General features: G+C 48.2%; 1 protein-coding gene across 1 annotated transcript; it reads left to right on the top strand.

Moving 5' to 3' along the window:
- Positions 1-847: 847 nt before the first annotated feature.
- On the top strand, positions 848-20,166 carry LRRN1 (leucine rich repeat neuronal 1). The gene is made up of 2 exons (XM_032699262.1): positions 848-997; positions 16,314-20,166. Exon 2 carries the CDS (start codon positions 16,545-16,547, stop codon positions 18,693-18,695), a length of 2,151 nt encoding a protein of 716 aa, XP_032555153.1. The 5' UTR covers positions 848-997; positions 16,314-16,544; the 3' UTR covers positions 18,696-20,166.
- The last annotated feature ends 1,408 nt before the right edge of the window (positions 20,167-21,574 follow it).

Raw genomic sequence — 21,574 nt, 5'->3', positions numbered from 1 at the left:
CTGGCTAACTCATCAATCCCTCACTGAGCAGCCCTGAAGGACACACAAATTCAATCTCAGTCATGGGGCACAGCAAGTTCCCATCTCCATGGCTCGAGGTTTTCCTCTCTACACAGCACAGAAACCCCAATGTTGGAATCCTGGCAGGCCACAGCACTTTGTCACTACCCCTCTGTGTCACTTCTAATGAAGTCCGAAAAAATTTAGAAGCAGGGTCCAAAGGGCAGGTGGAAAGATTCCTGGCGGGTCCACGGTCTGCCTCAGACACAGGTTAGGGTTTGTGATGGTGACATTGTCATGGTCAGGTCATCCCAAACAACTGCACAGTGTGTCAGTGACATGGCACGTTCTGCAGGGCACCACTGACACTGCCCAGGCACGGGCAGGGGCTGTTCACTCTGAACCCAGTGATGGACAACTGGAGATCTGGGCACCCCAGGGGCTGTGTTCACTCTGAACCCAGTGATGGACAATTGGAGACCTGGGCACCCCAGGGACTGTTCACTCTGAACCCAGTGATGGACAATTGGAGACCTGGGCACCCCAGGGACTGTTCCCCTTGAACCCAGTGATGGACAACCGGAGATTTGGGCACCGCAGGATCACCCGCCGGTCCGAGGGGGCGGGGCCATGCCCTGTGGGCGTGGTTTTTGGGCGGGGCCATACCGAGCCCCGCCCCTCGCAGCCGGTGGCGGCGCGCGGCGCAGCCAATGGGAGCGCGGCCTGTCACGTGACCCGCGGCGCCTTCCCAGGTGCGCGCGGCAGCGGCTCCAGAGCGGGCGGGACCGGGGACCGGAGAGCTCCGGCCGGGCGGGGTGGGGGACGGGGCGGGGGACGGGAGCCGGCCAGCCGCCCACCCACCCACCCACCCATCCATCCATCCATCCACACACCCACCCAACCCGCCGCCCCTCTCCGCATCCCGGCGCGGCGGGAGCGCGGCGGCAGCGGCGGATGTACAGCCCCGGGGAAGCCCCGCGGGAGCGCCCGGCCGGCGGTGAGTGCGGAGCGGCTCGGGGCAGGGAGCGGGACCCCCGGGAGCTGCGCGGGTGCGGGCGCTCCGCTGGGATGCGGGATGTGCGCTGGGATGCGGTGCGCTCCGCTGGAATGCGGGGATGTGCGCTGGGATGCGGGGATGCGCGCTGGGATGCGGGGATGTGCAGCGCACATCGCCCGGGGAGATCCCGCGGAGGGAGCAAAGTTTGCGGCGGCGGACGCGCCCCCCGGTGCCCCCCGGGGCTGCCGCGGGAGTCCCCGCGGGCTGCGGGGTTTCGGCCGCTCGGCACCGCGCCGGGACCGCCCCGGGGCTGCGGTCGCTCCGCACCGCCGGGGCTGCGGGGTTCGGCTGCAGCATCGCCCGCCTCCTCCCCGCGGGCGCTCCGCTGTCCCCCGGGCCAGTCTGGCAGTAGATCGCGGGTTTTGGGGGCGGATCGGTGCCCGGGTGCCGGCGGTGGGCGCGGGGCTGGCGGTGCGGCAGCGCTGCCCGCGTCCCTATTTGCATGCGAATGGGAGCGGATCCCGGCAGATGTCCTGCCTCATCCATTCACCCGCAGGAATGCGAGCAGACAAGGAGCCTTCAGTGTGACAATGGCCCTTCAGAAAGCGGCATAAAGGCGCAGTGTGAGCGCGGCCGCGGCTCCGCCGCCTCCTCCCGCGGCCGCGGCTTTGTGAGCGGGGCGCTGCGGGCGGAGCGGCCGCCCCGCACCTGGGGCTGCGGGACCGGGAGCGGACAGCGCGGGGCACGGCAGGGATGCTCCAGCGGGGCACGGCAGGGATGCTCCAGCGGGGCCCGGCCGCACTGCACCTGCGGGCTGGGGGGGCATTTGGGGAGTCGGGTACCGGAAAGGTGCGGGGAGAAGCGCGGGGCAGCGGCGCGGCGGCCGCGGATCGTCACCCCTGCTCTGGTGGTCCCCTGCCCCCGGGGCTGCCTGTCCCTCTCCCTCCGAGTTTGGGGGTCTCTAGCTCGGGGTCTAGCGGTCCCCTCGGTCCCCGGGGTTGGGGGTCTCTCGCCCCCGCTCCCTCCCCGCGCAGCCGCGGGCGGACAAAGGGACCGACCCCGCTGCCGCCCCTTTGTCGCCCCTGTCAAAGGGCCCTTTGAGCGCGGGGCCGGCCCCTCTCCCCTGCAGGAGGAGGGAGAGGACGAGGCGCTTTGTGCCGCGGGCTCAGCATCACCGGGGCCGCACAACAGATGTTGGCCTGCGATTTTAGCTCTCCCCCAAGTTACTCGGGGCGCCTTTCCCACCAGGCGATGAAAGGCAAAGTAACAGAATTAAACTCAAAGTAGACAGTAATGTTGTCCAGAGGTGAGAGATCACGCACAGGGAGCTTCTATTTTTATCCTGGAGCTGCGTGTTAGCTCCCTGGTAATGAAGAGCATGATAGCCCTTCAATAAAAACTAATTTGTGAACCTTTAAGTCTTTTCCTTACGGACTTAAAGGGTCGCTATAAAAGGAACATGATCTTTCTAAAGGAGATCATAAACCTTTTCTGGTGAACAGCTCAGATGTACCCACGGGAGCTCCCAGAGGCTTCCAATGACCCAAGTCACATAGGGCATCAGTCCCAGTGTTGTCCAAGTACGTCCCAAAGTCTTGCAAGTTGGAATTTACAGTAATTTAAAAGACAGACATGCTGAGAGGGAGACAAACCAATGCCTGGAGTTTCCCAGATAGCAGGAGTGAAGAGGGCAGGACTGTTCTGTCCCTCAGCCCATGGCTCCCACCCCCTGGGCAGGGCACAGCTGGTGCCCCCGGTGCCCCCTGTCCCTCTGCTCTGCAGCCACGTGTGTCACTGCCCCGCAACAAAAGCTCCACTTTAACTTCTGCCTCGACAGCTAAAAGTTACCTGCACAACATTTGATGTAGTCCCTGCAAAATGATCTCTCCCAGAAGGCGTTTTGGACTTGAACAGACCAGTTGCTGGGATGACTGTAAAGTCGTTTCCATTCACCTGGAACAGACACAAGTAACAGTGCTGGGTGTTAAAGGAAGGAGGATCTTGCATCAAGTTGTACAGTTATAAAAGGATAATCAACTTTTACTGCCATAAATAATGCTGAGCATGTCCAAACTTGGGCTGCAGAAAGAAACTTCTTTTGAAGTTTCAGGGGTCTGACCAGGGCTCAGACAACCTCGGAGGTGACAGAGCCCGGGCTTAAAACCAGTTGTCCAGAGAAGCTGTGGCTGCCCCACCCCTGGAAGTGTCCAAGGCCAGGTTGGACGGGGCTTGGAGCAACCTGGGCTAGTGGAAGGTGTCCCTGCCCATGGCAGGGGGTGGCACTGGGTGGGCTTTAAGGTCCCTTCCAGCCCAGCCATTCTGTGATTCCATGGTTCTGTCTGTGCATTTGGTTCCAGCTCGTGGAGCAAACGGGGTCCTTTAAATAAGCCCCGTGTGAAGCTCTGCCATCATCCCTTGGCCGAGCCTGTGCCCGGAGCTGTGCTGGGGGTGCAGGAGGCACAGCCCACGCCCAGGGGATGCCGCAGCCCTTTGTTTCCCTGCGATACAGTGTCGGGGCACTGCAGAAGCCAGGGAAAACTTTTCCTAATGGGAGGGCTGTGCTCCTGCTCTATTCCTGCTGCACCCAGCTGGCTGCTGCTGCCAAGGCGGGCGGCAAATTCCCTCTCCATGATTTCATTTGTAGGGACACTTAAAGCACCTTGGATGAATCATAACCCGGGTCAAGTGTTGCTGCTGCTGCAGCTCCCACGGCTTCGTATTTGCTGGAAAGGGGATTTATTTGCATCACTGAGCCTGCAGGTTTTTTTCTGTTGTTGTCAGGGATGATATAAACTCCCCAAGTTCATTTAAACAATATTTTAAGATTTTTTTTTTTTTTTTAGTTTTTTTGTATGAATTATTTTGAAGCTCTTATTTCTGCTAATGATATCAATGAGTGAAAACAGAGGTTTTGTTTGCAGAGTTCTGTGCCACGTTAGTTCTGCCTCTTCGGGAGCTGCTCCTTCCCCAGGCCTTGGAGCACATGCCTGGTCCCAGGCTGGGCTTTATGTCAGGCTCAGACCAGGCTCAGGCACCAGAAAGAGACAAAACCAAAGCAAAAGAGTTAAGTGGCGTTTGTAGAAGAGTGCTGGTTGTTAACAGCATTTATTTGACTTTATTTTTTCAACTAGCAAAGTAGCAAGATGCTGAAAATATTTACGGAGGAGCCAAAGATTTCCAGAAATAAACTCCCCCCTCTCTCCCCAGGCACTTTGTCGCCTTGGAGGTGCCTGTTCTTTGAAGCCCTGATTAATATAGATGAGTTGTAATTTTGTGACCAAGCCATCCTAGTTCACATATATTATTCCATTGGCAGACATGTGGTCCCCACAGCTGTCCCCTCATTTGTGTATGAAATGGAAACACTGGTGGCATTTGTAGGTTACCATAGTTACACGAACAATACACGTGTGAGGCTTCATCCTGCCAAGCTCCAGATTTTTTTCCTGGCAGACATTTTGTAGACACGGAACTGAAGAAAATCTATGTAAAGTTTTTGGAAGCGCAGAAATCCCTCCCTCCTCCTCCTCTCTGCTGGCATAAGGCTGATGGGCAGGGAACCTGCCTTTCTGCTGCCTCTCCACGCCTGGTTCCTGCATCTTCTCCCAGTTGGAATTGCCATTGTGGAGATGCAGGATGCTCCCAGGAATTGTGAGAGCAGTTAAGTCATTAGCAGGGTCATGCCTTAAACACATCTTTCTTAAAAATAAGTTGTGAGCTCTCCACAAAAGGGAACTTTGGAGCTGGGATAGCTTTCCTGTGTTACGGGGGCCAGCAATGCCTGTGGGGCTCCTGGGGGAGCAGAGAGGTGGGAAGGAGAGGAGCCAGACCCCACATCTGCTCTACCAGGACAGAAATCCAAGCAAGGTCACTGCAAAAACACCCATACTCTGTTCTGTCTCTACAATTAACATGTGCCCACCACGGGAAGAAAGATGGGCAAAAGTAAAGGAAATCATGGAGTTGGCTTAGGAATGGGTTTGTTGGTGGAACTAATGGTGCTTCCCTGAGGCTGGGAGGGTGTAAATTCTGCACAGAGACACCACGGACAGCTTCGCTAAGAACCAGTCCCTGCAGATGTGCTGAGTTATTCAAAGACCTCCCCAGTCTCACTCTTTTCCTTTAGCTGAGTAATTAAATCCCTCACTAATGGGCTCCATAAGGTCAGAGTGGAACACTCTTCCATGCAGGGCTGAGAGGTCCCCACGTGAAAGTCCTGAACCCCGTTCTCTTATTCTTTGCTGCTTCAAACCCTGCAACTTTATTCGAATTTGGTTTGGCTCTTTAGATGTCCTATTTCATATTTCTACATATGACACCGAAGGAAAAGACTGGACTGGCCTATTTTGGTTTGGCCTAATTCTCCTCCTGAGGAAGGCAGGACGAGTCTGTGGCATCAGTGGGAACAAAATTAGTCCCTGCCCTTAAATTCTACTGCAAAATGTTTTTATAGCTTCACCCTCTATTCATAAGACCTTAATTTGGTGATCCAAGCCAGCGTTTTCACGATGTTCCATCTGGCTGAATTATTAACAGAACAGGCCCTGGTTTCTACCTGGAGCACAGTTTCTAAAGATCAAGTATTTGCAGTGGAGTGTTACCTTTTTCTTTTCTTTTTAACTAACAGAACAAGGCAAAGCAGTTGCAAGTAATGGGCTTGAAAAATTTAACAGGGTGCAGTACTGAGAATGCACACAAGTTATAAAAGTGCCAGGGAGAAACAGCTCTTTCCCTTATTTTATTGGGCACAACAGCCTTGCTCCATAATTCTCTGTCCTGAGGTGCTGCCCTTTAGTCCCCAGAGCTCACCCAGGGCAGTATTTCCCAGGCCATTCCTCAACCTGAAGTGATTTAACACGGAGGCAAACCTTACTTTGGGGTTTTTAGTTGGAAATTTTAGAGGTTGTCGGCCAGCAACTCATTTCCAGGTATTTAATGTAACTAACTCTGGTGATTCCAGCAATTTATGCATCTGTCAGCTTTGATTAGAGCAGGAAAACCGAGTGCTTTTGGAAGCCAAGCCCCCTCCAGGTCCCTGGCAGGGTTTGCCTGGTGTTTAGTCCAGCGTGAGCCAGCACGGGGGTGACTGTCCCCACCAGTGCCTGGGGAGCTCTGGAAGACAATATTCCTGGCCTGGAGAAGCCATGGGGCTGCTTGAATCCATGGCAGATGCTCCCTGGGCTCCTCCTCCACGCTGGAGCCTGGAGGACACTCCTCAATGCCTGCTTTTATCTGATTTATACCTACTTTTGTACACTCCCTGAAACTTAATTCATCAAGCAAAATGCCACACTTGGATCTGTCTGTGCCAGAATTGGATCCACACAGCTGCATCCAGGACATGCCCCGTGATGCCAGCCCAGCTCCTGGGCTTTGGATGTCTGGGAACAGCTCCGGCATTCCCACATATCCCAAAGACTTGGTGCACCTGGAGCAAGCCCAGCTTTTCTGGAGTTCTCAGGGGTTGGGCAGCAACACAGGGAAGAATCAGACTAAGCAGCACGTAAAAATTATTCAGAGAGAATTCCTGAGCTTGTCCAAAATTTGGTAGAATCACATTTTACATTTTTTTATAAAATATCAATCAAAGCTTGGATTGTCTTTTTTGTAATTTGAAATTGTTTATCATTGACATAATGGATCCTACATTTTCTGTTATTTCGTGCATCACATCATTTATTTGATTAAGCAAGTCCAGAAGTACCAAGGAAATTCATACCTTGCTAATGTGCTGCATATAATTACTGGGATGCAGATGAGCCACTGATTGGCCTTGCTACATTTTTAAATTACAAATGATCCATCATTGTAATAGAAACAGAGTAAATATTGATAATTCCAGAGCTCCACCACTCTAATGGGCATTGCGGTGCCTTGTAAATGCATTGAAAAATAACTTATTTCACCCACAGAGGAACAACCAGTTGCAAAAAAGAAAGGTTTTAAAATTGCTTCTTGAAAACAGGTCTTTAAAATGGTTTCATGATAGTTTTTAAGCACTGAGTAAAACCAGGTCAGCAACCTGGGCTAGTGGAAGGTGTCCCTGCCCATGGCAGGGGTGGAACTGGATGAGCTTTAAGGTCCCTTCCAACCCAAACCATCCCAGAATTCTTTGTAAGTTCACTGGCAAATAAGTTTTCCTTTCTCTTTCTGCCCCCTTTAAGTGCAACAAGTCTGGTTTATATAAATTAAACCTTACTGTGCCCAAAAGAATCGCTGTAATTAGGTAAAGATTTCGTCTATAAAGCATCAATGACTTGAACTTTTACGAGGAAAAACCTCTCCTGTGTTTCCTGCACCAGGCCACTGATGGAATAACCCATCCATGGCAATGAGGAGACTGAGGGCTAAAGCTGAAGGCACAGTTTATAGGGCTGTTCTTAAACATCCAGTACATTAAATATGAGGTATTTTCCCTCTTTCTTAATCTCATGAACTTCCCAAAGTAAGACTGACATCTGTTTTCTGCATGAAACAGAGTTAGTATGGAAATTTCAGTGAGAATTGAGATAAAGAGAAATAACTAAATCAGGGCTGGGAACATTCCCACCATTCCAGCTGACTGAGCTCTCCTCTCCTGATGACATGGCAATGCCACTTAGATGATTTTGGAATGAAACAGTGATGGAAAACACATATTTCAGGTAGAAGCCTATTCAAAAGTGCAAAAAGACTTGTGGGAAGGGGTCATGTGTTCATCTGTCTGAGTGGAGAGAAACAACTTTTTCCTTAGGCCAGAGTAAAGCCTCAGTTCAGAGAACCCCAAACTTGTGGCCTCCTAATGGAATTAATTCTCTCCCTCCTTGACTTGGTTGAGTTCCAGATCTTTCTCTTGGTGCTGACAGCCTTTACATCAGATCTCAGCACCTCCCCTGCTAAATCCATTTACTTGGTTATGTTCACAGTCTTCCATATCAGATCTTTCAACTCAATAGAAGGGGTTATTAACATTTATATATAAATATAGCTCAAAAATAGAGAATTTGATTTTGTAAGCATAAAACCTCTTAGAAAAAAAAAATCAATAAAAGCCTGTTTTATTCTGAGGGCTGAAGTCTGTCAGCACACTACATGGAGAAACTATGTAGATATAGATCTGGGCTAATAGTAAAATACAGTTTAATACTTAATCACTAATAATTGAAAAGTTAACACAGCCACAGGAAACAGAATTATCAAAATAGAGTGTAACAAGGCCCAGAAAAAGAACTTTTTCTTGATTGAAGATAAGCAATTGAAGCTCTGTGCACATCTAATTTTTAATAACAGGCCTCATGCATTCCCTACAGCCACCAGTATTAAGTTGATTTTATAAATACCCACTGAGATCCTGACTCACTCTGGGTTTGATTTCTCAGCTCCTGTTTCTAGCAGAGGGTTTTTGGCATCCTTTGTGGTAGTAACAGCTCTGTACACACGGGGTCTTTCCCAACTGTGGGGGATCCTGAGTGACTCAGAAAACTGGAGTTTGATCTAGAACTGTGTGGGAAGCAAAATAATCACATGCTGCCAGAAGCCAGTCAGCAAAAAAGGGAGGAAGAGGATTTTCTGTAACTTCATGAAAATCCTGGGGAGTTCTGGCATCCCTCTTCCTCCTGCTTAAAAATATTCCTCATGTGCTCCTTATTTCCTTACCATTAACACTTCCCTTCCACTGGCCAAGCTCCCTGGCTCTCAAAACCCAAAAAGGGAATTCTACTCCAAAGTCCAACCCAATCTCTTTATGCCCTTGTTCCTCTTTCAGAGCTGTTTCACTTTTTTTTTTTTTTAATTTTCTTTGAATGGTGCTGATTTTGTAGGTGGTAGGAAGCAGAGATTGAGCTGTTCTGTGTGGAATCCTCGGGAGGTTGGTGCCCTCAGGATGTTCAAGATCCTTCCATGTGCTTATGACATCTCAAGCATGCCAAGATTTCATTCCACTTCTTGATTATGTGATTATTATTTTAGAAATATATTGATTATATGATCAGAAGCTGAAGCAGTATTTCCTAGTCTGGGTTCTCTTTCATTCTTCAACCAGCAGATACTAAATGCAAAAAAAATAGTTGGAATAGGTCTTCCAAAACTAGTTATACTCTGTAAATTTTAGATAATGTCCTAGTTAAAACCCATTGGGTTTAAATTCTCCCTCTCATTTAAAATCCACAGAAGGCTGTGGATGGGTCAGAGCACAGACAGGTGGGAAGGAAGGGAAGTTCTCCATCCCCTGCAGGTCAGAGCAGAAGGGAAGGGCTGCTGGGAAGGTCTCAGGAGACTGGGGTTTAACCTGGCAGTGGAATTGGTTGACTCTCAGGAATGGTGCTCCAGTCAAACAATTTGACCTGGTAATTCCATGGAATGAGGACAATAATCACAGATTGGATTCTTCTCCATGAATGAAATCAAAGCTTTGCTGCTGCCCTAATACTGAACAGGGCAGCCCCTCAGAGCAGGACATGAAACAAGCCACGGGCAACAGAACAGCCCAGATATTCCCCAAATTAAACTACTTTATGAGGATAAACATAGTAAGGAAGTGGATAATGAGTTGGGTTCCTAATGTCAGAATATTCCTACTGTACAAACACTTCTCTCCTTTCAGGTTCTCAGGGCTTTGAAACGGCTTTAGGAGTTCTTTTCTCTCCTAAAGCAAGAACCAAGCAGCCTCTCTAATTTGACAGCCCCCAGGTTGGCAGGCACCTCTTATCCCTGAGGTTTCTGTGTGACTGGTTAATGGCAATCAGGCAGATTTTCAGGCAGAGGACAGAAGCTGGGTTGCAGTTCTGAGGGGCATCTGACGGGCCATCAATCCCCCTGCAGGGGATCCAGCCCCTGGTGCTCCACAGCAGTCTGTGAATCAAAACCTTTTCTTCCCTCCCCTGCAAATTTACTTCAGTATTTTAATGAAAAACATTGTATCAGATGCAAGTCTGAAGAATAAAGCCCAATAAATTACACATTTTCAGGATTTAATATGCTGTGTCTGCGGGGCAGGCATTATGAATAGGATGCTCTTTGCAGTTCTTTGGGGGAGATAAGAGTAGTATTTTTCAAAAGAACACAGATAAAGCAGTCTGAGGTTGTCTTGGGATACAGCAAATCACCTTCTCACCAGAGCTTTCCCTAAAATTAAACACTGACTTTGTTTTGATGGAATATGTGTACAGACCAGAAGAAAAAGGAGGCATTATTTGCAGGTAAAAAAACCCCAAAGCTTAAATATTATAAATCCCTGAGGATGTGTTTTGAGGCTTTATACCATTATTACATGTCCTACAGGCCCTTGTTTTTGTATTTCCTTTTAATACCAAACTCCCACGTCCAGATTTTGGAAGCTCTTTCAACTGACATCATTTGCAGCTTGATTTGTCTGTATTTTACACAATTCAGACCTGGAAATAGCTTATTTCCTGATGACATCGGAGGCTTTAAAAACTTCAGTAGAAAAGGCTTCCTATCAAGCACAATTCCACAATATTTGTCTAAATAGACAGGATTGCACTTGGAAATTTAATCCCTGGGAAAGGAGCCCATTCCATAGGTTTGCTGTAAGTATCCTGGGTTTTAAACTCCCAAGTCCCCTTTCTCTAGGATGTCCAAGGTCACTGATGCTCTTGGAGTGAGGCTGATTTTAGAACACAGCATTTTACACCAGGTTTAGTGTTGTGCTCACCCGTGTGATTTGGTGGTGCCTCTCCCTCCTAAAGCCCTAAAGGTGATTTGCTCACCTGGAGCACGGCACCAATCCCTGCTTTCTCCACACAAAACGGGGGGATACGGAACTATATACTAGAACTAAATACCAGTTATTCTAAATACTAGTTATTCTATATATTAGAACTAAAGTCTCTCCCGAAGCTCAAAGCAAAGCAGGTTCTGTTTTACCACAACATACACGCAGCATCCTGTCCTTGAGCTTGTCCAGCTGCCTTCCCCTGCCTGCAGTGATCCCAACTTTCACTGCCTGCAGTGATCCCACCCTTCCCCTGCCTGCAGTGATCCCAGTTCCCTTGCCTGCAGTGATCCCAGATCCCCTGCCTGCAGTGATCCCAGCTTCCCCTGCCTGCAGTGATCCCAGTTCCCCTGCCTGCAGTGATCCCAGTTCCCCTGCCTGCAGTGATCCCAGTTCCCCTGCCTGCAGTGATCCCAACTTTCACTGCCTGCAGTGATCCCAGCCTGGGCTCCTGATGGTCCAGTCCATCTCCAGAGTTGCTCCCAGTGTACTCAGACCTTCAGCCCAGATCCTTCCCAGCCATTCCCAGTGTCCCCTCTCTAAGAGGCCCTTCCACAGAACCACAGGATGGGTTGGGCTGGAAGGGATCACAGTGTTCCACCTGCTCCCACCTCCCTGCTCCAGCAGGGCCATCCCAGAGCACACAGCTCCAGATTGTGTCCAGATGGTTCTGGAATATCCCCAGTGAGGAGACTCCACACACTTTGGGCAACCTGTTCCTGCACGGCAAAGAAGTTCTTCCTCATGTTCAGGTGGAACTTCCTGGGCATCACTTTGTGCCCGTGGCCTCCTGAACCATTGCTGGGCCCCCCCGAGCAAAGCCTGGAACAGCACCTTGTGTTGATCCCAGTGTGAATTTGGGTTTCCTGGTTCTCCCTGAAGCTCCAGCAGTTCTCACCCCTGGCACAAGCCCTGGGTGCTGCCAGGCTGTCTAACCTGCATTCCCCCAAGGACCCACCTGGATCCAGGCTGCAGCAGCCCAGAACAGGTTTTCCCAAGCTGATGGATGGGGGGTGTTGGTGTGGCAGCAGTTCCCAAAGGCTGGGGATGGGAATGCACAACCTGCACGAGTCATTAGCAGAACATTAGCACAGACAATTTTCCAACAGACTAGCTCCAATGGAGGCTCAATCTGGGAGAATGTTTCTGTGGAGAGATGGGAGGAACTGGGATCAGTGTGTGCTCCTGGCTCACAGCAACTGCAGAATAAATTGCTTGTCTTAGCCTGAGGTAATTTTCTTTGTGGATCTGATCCCTCCAACTTTTCCCTCAGCACATCCAGTTCAGATGGCTCCTGACCAAAACCTGGGTGATGCTGCTGCAATAGAAAAGAAATCTTGCAAGAATGAACCACTTCAGGGAGGAGAGGGAAGGTTTCTGTGGCAGCATCACTGTTCCAGAGCAGACACCCAGATATCCAAGTGCAAACACTATTGTTTCTCTTTTCAGTGATGTTTAATAGTGACCATTAATATCCACTTGTCAGGGAAGTGACCACACTTTGTCTTCCTATTACCAAGCAAAAATGCTTCATATCTGTTCTTTTTAGTTGGCAGGTTAACTCTGAACACTTCTAATGAACAGTTTATTTCATGCTTGTCCCTTCACATTCTCCTCTCACTGCTCTGGGGGCTTGGGAATGTACTTTTTCTTTGGATCACCCACCCAACCAGACAGACCCTCCCAGAGCCACCAGCAAGGCTGTGGCTGGAGTATACACCTCTTCCCAGCACACCCCTCTTCCCAAGGGAAGCTGCAAGGAAGGACCTTCTCCTCCATCACCAGACACCCAGGCTCGTAATCCTGGGCCAAACAAATTCTCAACCAGTTTTCACAACCTTGCTGGAGAGGGAATGCTTGGACAAACCTCCCCATGGCATTTCCAGGATGAGAGACAGGGATGGTGCTCATTTCTGTCCCCAAGGAACAGGAACAAGCCACTGTCCCAGTCAGCTGCTGTGGGTTTGCTGGTGACAGAAATGTGGTTTCTGACTGCCCTGGGTCCTGGGAGGTGCCATGGAAAATGCATTTATTGAGCTCTGAGTAAAATAATTTCCTCTGTATCTCTCACATAAAATTAGCCATTATTTCTGCTGCTATCAAGTTACCAGCTGTTACAACTGCTGTTGTGGGCTGGAACACTAGAAAATAGGAATTTAACAAATGAGAGGGAAGGCAAAGAATGCTAAAACATTTCCTTCACACACTCAGTCTCTCCTGAAAGGAGCTCTAACACCCCCTTCCTGTTCAGGGGAAGTTTCCTCACCCACCATTTTTAAAAGACATTTTTAAGACAGAATTAAAAGAAGTGCCATCAGCCACGTGTTAATATTAAATACCATTTTCAGAAAAAAACCAACCAAATGTGTGCCAGGACTGTGCTGAGGGAGGACATTTAGAGGACAGATATTTGCCTTTAATCCAGAAAGCCCAGAGCTGCTGCTCTGCCCCTTCTGGTGTTTCTTTAGGAAATATTCCCTGGCCTTCAACGTTCCTTTTGTTCTCCATTCACCCTCACCAATTCCAGTGGGAGCTGGGCATTTTCCCAGGAGCCACCCCTGGTTTATCCAGATGGGTTGGTGATTATTCCCTGGTGCCTGTTTGGAACTGCTCACTGTCAGATGTTGTTTTCAAAGCCTGGTTGTCCTCCAGCTTATCCACACACACAAAAAATATTCCTACAGATGTAACTTGTCTAGGTTTTATTTGAAAAGATGTGATAATCATGGAATCAGTAAGGTTGGAAAAGACCTCTCAGATCACCCAGTCCAACCATCAACCAGCACCACCTTGCTCTCCACTAACCCATGTCCTCCAGTGCCACATCCCCATGTGTTTTGGTGACTCCACCACCTCCCTGGGCAGCTGTGCCAGGGCTGGACAACGTTTTCAGTGAAGAAATTTTCCTGATATCCAATCTAACCCTCCCCTGGCACAACCCGAGGCTGTTTCCTGTCATCATTATAATTCCAGACAGGACTTCAGAACCTGAGAGGAGTCCAACATTCCAGCACCACAGTCTCCCAGCAAAAAACCCTGTGCTGTTTTATTCCCTCAGACATCAAACACGCAGAGGTGTCTGGGACCAGTTCTGCCAGTGCTGGCAAGACTGGAAAGCTGAGAATCCAGGGGCAGAGGGACAGCTTTTGGTGACCTCTCTGCTGCCTCTTTAGCTCTGATCAGAGCGAGGGATAAGGTTTTACACATCAGAAGGAGCTAAAGCAAAGGTCCAGGACTGGGGTTGTCCCTCTTGCTGTGGCCCCTGGGCTGCCCCTCACACCAGCACAGCAGTGCTGGAGCTGGTTGGAATTTACTGTCATTACCCTGGATTTTCATTTACAGGCTCGTCCCAGCTGCCCTGGGCTGGGGGAGGCTGGAGACAGCAACGTGCAGGTCATTCTAAACAACATTTGCAGGTAAAGAAAATTAAATCCATTTGCAGGAGAAAATAGCTCAAGAAGAGAGTTGCTATAACTTGTAAAATCATATATTTGCAGTGGTCATAAACCCAGAGCTCTGTTCAGTAAACCCAGAAATGCCTTCTTACCAAGGATGAACAATAACTGCAACGTGCAAGTAAGAGGATATAAATATTCAACAAAGAAAGGATCGAATTTGATTTTTTTTTTTGCACCATCTAGACATGCTCTGACATATTTTAAAAGAACCTTTGAAGTCTTTTTCAGGCAGTTTGATTTTTAGAGTATTATATGATTCATATAGATACAGCAGGGCTAAATCAGTAGGAAAGCATCATTAGGGCCCTCAGCTGCGTAAGGCACAGACTTGCCTCTCCTCTCCCACTGAGAAACCAGGTCCAGGAGAGACTCTGGGGGCACCTCCTGGACCTGCCCAAGATCCTCATGCAGTGAAAGCTCTGCATTATTAACTGGAAAATGCTGCCATTTGAAAAGTCTTGCAATTAAATCAATTCAACTCCAGATTTCATCAATTTTCCTAGAACTGCCTGGGTCGGGTCAGCTACAAATGTGTGGCTGTCGAGGGAAACATCCCTCAGAGTCAGCACAGCTCCGTTGATTCCAGGCTCCACCACCCCATGGTAACACATTCCCTACTGTTCCCATCCCATTAGGATTTGATTTTTTAATGCAGTCAATGTCTCAGTCAATTCTTCCATCAGTTGGAATTTACTAGAGAAGGAATGTTGGTTCTACAACTTGTTTTCCCCTCTCCAGCAAAGCCCTCTCAGCTCTCATTCAAGTCTCAGAAAAGCTGATTCCACAGGGTCAGTGCCTCCTATTCCTCCCTCCCTTCTCCCAAAGCCCAACCACAGAATAACAGCACAAAAATAAATGTGCAGATGCTGTTTGCTACCTACAGCACTGTATCATAATCTGAAATAAAACACTCTCATTATTTAATATGCAGATCAGATGTGGAAGAGTATAGTATAAATGGCATTCCTGTCACCTCTATCCAGATGAGTATTTCAAACCTATTTTTAAAAGCTGTATTTAGTTTTATTTTTTTTTTGTAGTACTGCTTTTTGTGGGCTGTGACTCAGTTGAGGCTTCACTGCATTTTAATTGACAAAAGATGCATTTTTCTGCTTTCTGCCGTTATTGTTTCTCACTGTTGTGTTCTCTCAGGTATCCCAGAATCACAGGGTGCTTTGGGTTGGAAGGGACCTTCAGGATCATCTTGTTTCACCCCATGGGCAGGGACACCTTCCAGGAGACCAGGTTGCTCCGAGCCCTGTGCAGCCTGGCCTTGGACACTTCCAGGGATGGGGAATCCCTGTTTGTTCTATCTATATAAAAAGACAAAACTTTATTTTGAGAAGCCTCAATTGCAACCACCAGAGCAATTTCTCAGTAAAGTGAGATTGAGGGAGATTTTACTGGGAGATTTTCCTGGAATATGTGTTTAAAGCCCCTCGACACTCCAGATGTTCTGAGGTACCTGGACACCGGTGGGTTAATTTAAATGGACTCTTGCATGAAGAACCTCAGGCTAAGCAGATATTAAAGTGTGGTTTACACAGCAATCAGGAATTGTGGTGAACAGTCCATATGATCCCAATGCAGTACAAACAGCTCGAATAAGGGCACTACATTCATTTAATCACATTTACTGTTATTGTTTGGTGCTGAGCTGGATTAAATCTAAGCTGTTATCTGGAACTGATTTGATTAACTGGGATGAATTTTGGCAAAGTTCATGTGCATTTAGCTTCAAACTTATAAACCAACAGCTTCCTGAGCCTTAATTCCTGAAATCCGAGCTCGGGGCCAGCCCTGGCACTGACTCCCATGGGATTGTGCTCCAGCACTCCTTCAGAGCCAGCACACCCTCCTCCCTCAGCACTTCCCAAGCCACTCAAACAACTGATGCAGAGTAAAACAGGAAGGTATCCCAGAGTTTTAGGTTTAGATAATTCACTGAGATATTTCTCACACAACACCAAGTAGGAGGGAGTTCCAAACCCTGCATAACTTACTGATACCAAACTGGGATTTGTGTAAGAGATTAGTGTTGAAATAATGATTGTTTTCAGGTATTTCTCTTCAAAGCTCGAAGAAACTAAATAATAGATGAACTGTGTGTGAGCTGAGCATAACATATACCCTAATCTGTTTTCAGGAACATCTTCAGACACTGATTTGCAGAAAATTCTGGAGCACAGAGGAGCAGCTGAGGGTCTTCAGTGTGTTTCTCCTCTTCTCTAAACTCAGCAAGTCATCTTTAACCTTCTGGATGTCCAAGCCTTTCACCTTAAACTTCAAGCTTTACATTTTCTGCCTGATAAGGGATCAGCCTCTCCCCCGTTGGGATTTTAGGGAGCTGGGGAGCTGAACTCCCTCTCTGGCCAGCATGGCAAAGGTTAGAGCCCTTTTAACTGTGTGCCACTTGGTGCTAGAATTGTTACTGAATTCATTGACTGAGTCTTCCATGCAGAGCAGTGAATGTCCCCAGCTCTGTGTCTGTGAAATCAGGCCCTGGTTCACACCACAGTCCACGTACAGGGAAGCCACGACAGTCGACTGCAACGACCTTCGACTAACAAAGATCCCCAGCAACCTCTCCAGCGACACCCAAGTCCTGCTGCTACAGAGCAACAACATTGCAAAGACCACAGACGAGCTCCAGCAGCTCTTTAATTTAACAGAGTTGGATTTTTCACAAAATAACTTCACAAGCATCAAAGACGTGGGACTCTCAAATCTCACCCAACTCACCACTTTGCACCTGGAGGAGAACCAGATCACGGAGATGACCGACTACTGCCTGCAGGACCTCTGCAACCTCCAGGAGCTCTACATAAATCACAACCAGATCAGCAGCATCTCTGCAAATGCATTCTCTGGCCTGAAGAATCTGCTGAGATTACACCTCAACTCCAACAAATTAAAGGTCATTGACAGCCGTTGGTTTGATTCGACTCCCAACTTAGAGATTCTCATGATTGGAGAGAACCCAGTGATTGGAATACTGGATATGAATTTCAAGCCACTCTCAAATTTAAGGAGTCTGGTTCTGGCAGGGATGTACCTCACAGACATTCCTGGCAATGCCTTGGTAGGTTTGGATAGTCTTGAAAGTCTTTCTTTCTATGACAACAAACTGGTAAAAGTTCCTCAGCTTGCACTTGAGAAAGTTCCTAATTTAAAATTCCTGGATCTCAACAAAAACCCGATTCATAAAATTCAAGAAGGGGATTTTAAAAACATGCTCAGGTTGAAAGAGCTTGGGATCAACAACATGGGAGAACTGGTTTCTGTCGACAGGTACGCGCTGGACAACCTGCCCGAGCTCACAAAGCTGGAGGCCACCAACAACCCCAAGCTGTCCTACATCCACCGCTCGGCATTCCGCAACGTGCCCGCCCTGGAGAGCCTCATGCTCAACAACAATGCCTTGAACGCAGTCTACCAAAAGACCGTGGAGTCCCTCCCAAACCTGCGCGAGATCAGCATCCACAGCAACCCCCTCCGGTGCGACTGCGTCATCCACTGGATCAACTCCAACAAAACCAACATCCGCTTCATGGAGCCCCTCTCCATGTTCTGTGCCATGCCCCCGGAATACCGGGGCCAGCAGGTGAAGGAAGTGCTAATACAGGATTCCAACGAACAGTGTCTTCCAATGATCTCCCACGAGACCTTCCCCAATCACCTCAACCTGGACATCGGCATGACGGTGTTCTTGGATTGTCGGGCCATGGCAGAACCGGAGCCAGAAATTTACTGGGTCACTCCTCTGGGCAATAAAGTCACCGTGGAAAGCCTCTCTGACAAATACAAGCTGAGCAGTGAGGGCACCTTGGAAATCTCCAACATCCAGGTGGAAGACTCCGGGAGATACACCTGTGTTGCTCAGAACATAGAAGGGGCTGACACGAGGGTCGCCACCATCCGGGTGAACGGGACGCTCCTGGATGGGACCCAGGTCCTGAAAATCTACGTCAAACAAGCCGAGTCACATTCCATCCTGGTCTCCTGGAAGGTCAATTCCAACGTCATGACTTCCAATTTGAAATGGTCGTCGGCCACGATGAAGATTGACAACCCCCACATCACGTACACCGCCAGGGTGCCGGTGGACGTCCACGAGTACAACCTCACACATCTGCAGCCCTCCACGGACTACGAGGTGTGTCTGACCGTGTCCAACATCCACCAGCAGACACAGAGATCCTGCGTCAACGTCACGACGAAGAACGCGGCCTTTGCGCTGGACATCTCTGACCAGGAGACCAGCACGGCCCTGGCGGCCGTCATGGGCTCCATGTTCGCCGTCATCAGCCTCGCCTCCGTCTCCGTTTATGTTGCAAAAAGGTTCAAGAGAAAAAACTACCACCACTCATTGAAAAAATATATGCAAAAGACCTCCTCAATCCCCCTGAACGAGCTCTACCCTCCCCTTATTAACCTCTGGGAAGGGGACAGCGAAAAGGACAAGGACGGCTCTGCAGAGACCAAGCCGACCCAAGTGGACACATCCAGAAGCTATTACATGTGGTAACTCAGAGGATATTTTGCTTCTGGTAGTAAGGAGCACAAAGACTTTTTTGCTTTATTCTGCAAAAACGACGAGTCAAAGACTTTTGTATTTTTGCCTTTGCTGGTGCGTGGCAGAGCGGAGGGACAGGTGGATATTTCAGGAGTTTTTCGTACAGCGTATCGCAGCGGTCGGACCCAAATGGCAGCTTCACCCGCCTTCCAATTCTCCGGTATTTTATATTATTTTCCTTTTTTTTTTTTTTTTTTTTTTTTTTCAGTTCTTGTGCTCAACTTACTGCTGTTCTAACTCCAGTGCTGACAGAGGAATGAGAGGCTGTCCCGGAGCCATCCCGAGGTGCAGGAGCTCCCGAGCCAACCCCAGTTTGGGACCTGCGGTGAACTGGGATTGTGAGCCCAGTCTGAGGACTTGGACCCTGAGAGAAGGAGACCCTGAAGGATGTTAGTTGACTGTACTGTAATGTTGTATCAACTGATTTGAATGTTTTTGACTTTGAACAATGAGTTCCCTTTTTTATCATTATTATTATTATTATTATTTTTGTAGTAGTTGAAGGCTTAGGCAAAGCTAACAGGCAATAGGAATATGTACATCCAATTTTCTAATGTAACAGACTAAATGGTATTTGTTCTCTTCTTCTTTTTATTCTATTTAGTAGACACTTTTGAAGAATTACTAGAGTTTTGTTGTGTTTAAATCACCAACACACGGTGTTTAATGAAGGCAGAGCTATAATAAATTTAGTTTGGTTCTGATTTTTTTTATTTTAGAAGTCACAATAATGTATTGGGTTTAGCTGTCACTAGTTTGACTGGTGATCATGTTTTGACATAAAATATATCCAAAATGTTATATAAAAATATTGTGGGGGTTTTTCTTGATGGAATTACGTTTCAACAAAGCTCCAGGTTTTGGTTTTTTATGCATTTATGTTATAGCAGTGTTTTTTCTGCGTTAGATGCACAATACTGAAAGTAATTTAATGAGAGCCATGTCTTGGTATGGCTTTTGGACTGAGAGTCACATGCAGAATCCAAACTGTTTGGCATCAGGAACACAGCAAAAATAATTGAGAAGAGAGTGTACCAGGCCCTTTTCCTTTTTTTCTACTTTTCTGTTTATATTCTGAGCTAAGATCAAAATGAAGCTGACATTTAGCTGTCATTACCATCAGTCAGGACAAAAAAACAACTCAGTGCTACCAAACAGAAACTAACCAGTTGGCATATACTTTAAAAAAAAAAAAAGTTAATTGGATTCATGTTCCTTTAAAAGCAGAAATTAAGATTAAAATTAACAAGAAAGTTATGTTTGGGTCCAACACGGAACTGTATTTTTTACACGCTGAAAATTAACCAGTATTCTGAGTACTTGACTGAATTCCTGTGGTAAAAGTGCAAACCTCAGAGAGCAGGGGTGTGATGTGTGCACTGGGTACAACATAAAGGCATCATTTACAGCTGAACCCACGGAATTGTTGTCCGTTGTCTTTTCTGAATCCAGGGAGGTTCTGCACAGGGACTGCACGCAGGTCGTGGCAGGGTGGGAGCTGGTGAACACGTGGTTACACTCACACCAGACCCCTGAGCCACAAGCACAGCATTTTCTACACTTTATAACCACTGTCAGCGTGCAATTTTTACATGTTTTACAGACCAAATACATTCCTGGTGAGTCAAAGTTAATTGTTCAAACCGTGGATGTGCCTGGGGTTTGGGGATCTTTGAAGTTTTTAACTCACTGGCTTCTCAGATATATCCAAGATCCCCCAAAAAATTTACAGAAAAGTTCAAACTTCTTCTCCCTTGTCTAAAAGTGAAAAATTATCAGCAGAGTTTCACTAGTAAGTTGCTTTGGTGCAAAAACTCGAGTCCATCCCTTGGCCCCCTGCCTTGCTTATCTTGTGTTTCAACAGTGAAGCTGCTAATCCTGCATTTAAATCAAGTCCTTGTGCTGCTCTACACAGTCCTTTCTATGTTCATGAGATCTTATACATTTTTAATCATGTGACAATTAGATGCTGGGATCAGACAAGTGTCTTTTGATCATGGAGAAGTCACAGGGTGGAAGGATTTATTCATCACCTCCTCCTGTATTTGTTTGCAATGTTAATGGGAAATTTCCTCCTGGCGTTTTCTCCAGCAGAGCTGCAGAGCAATAATTACCATCTTGTCTGTGTGTTGTTCTAACCTGAAAACTGCAGGCACGGGGAATTCAGTAAAGATTCACTCTACTTTTGCCAGAGAAAAGGACACTGAGGACAAGGTTGGCCACAAAACGTTGGCTTCCAGCTTGCCTGACACTGTAACATTGTCTTTGGGAAACAACCACTGAACAGGTGTCAGAAGGTGCAGAGCAAGGCCCCTCTTCCATCCTCTCCTCAGCTTCCTGCAGCACTTGCACAGGATCACAGAGCCCATGGCTCTGCCTGGATCCTGCTGAGTTTGGGGGTCCAAGGGGTTGGTTCCTCAGTGACCCTGAGTTGACCTACACCCAGGGCTGCCCCCAGAACAGCCACCCTGCTCTTCCCATCCCTGTCCCCACTGCCCATCCTTGGCTCCAAACCACTTGGGGAGGTACCTGCCCGCTGAGCACCCTCATAGGACCTGTCCCTGCTGGTGGGCACAGCCCACACCAGCTCTGCCCTGGGGGATCCTCATCCAGCCCACACCAGCTCTGCCCTGGGGGATTCTCACCAGGCTCTTCTGCACATCTGGGCAGCTGCAGAAGCAGTGCCTGGCAAACAGGACTGTGGTGGGGACACATGGCTGTGGAGGAGGACAGAGCAGCACTCCAGCAGCTCACAGGGGAAGGAAAGCCATGTTTAACATATTCCTTTCCACCAGGGAATAATGGGCCTTGTGTTCCCTGCAGCCCTGTTT

The sequence above is a fragment of the Chiroxiphia lanceolata genome, chromosome 11 (assembly GCF_009829145.1).
Source record: "Chiroxiphia lanceolata isolate bChiLan1 chromosome 11, bChiLan1.pri, whole genome shotgun sequence".
NCBI classification, from domain to species: Eukaryota; Metazoa; Chordata; class Aves; order Passeriformes; family Pipridae; genus Chiroxiphia; species Chiroxiphia lanceolata.
Note: the sequence above shows the minus strand (reverse complement) of the source record. Positions and strands in the feature narration are given on the sequence as shown.

Excerpts from the sequence above, each read along its gene's own strand:
- LRRN1 (XM_032699262.1), top strand. The coding sequence starts at position 16,545 with ATGGCAAAGGTTAGAGCCCTTTTAACTGTGTGCCACTTGGTGCTAGAA.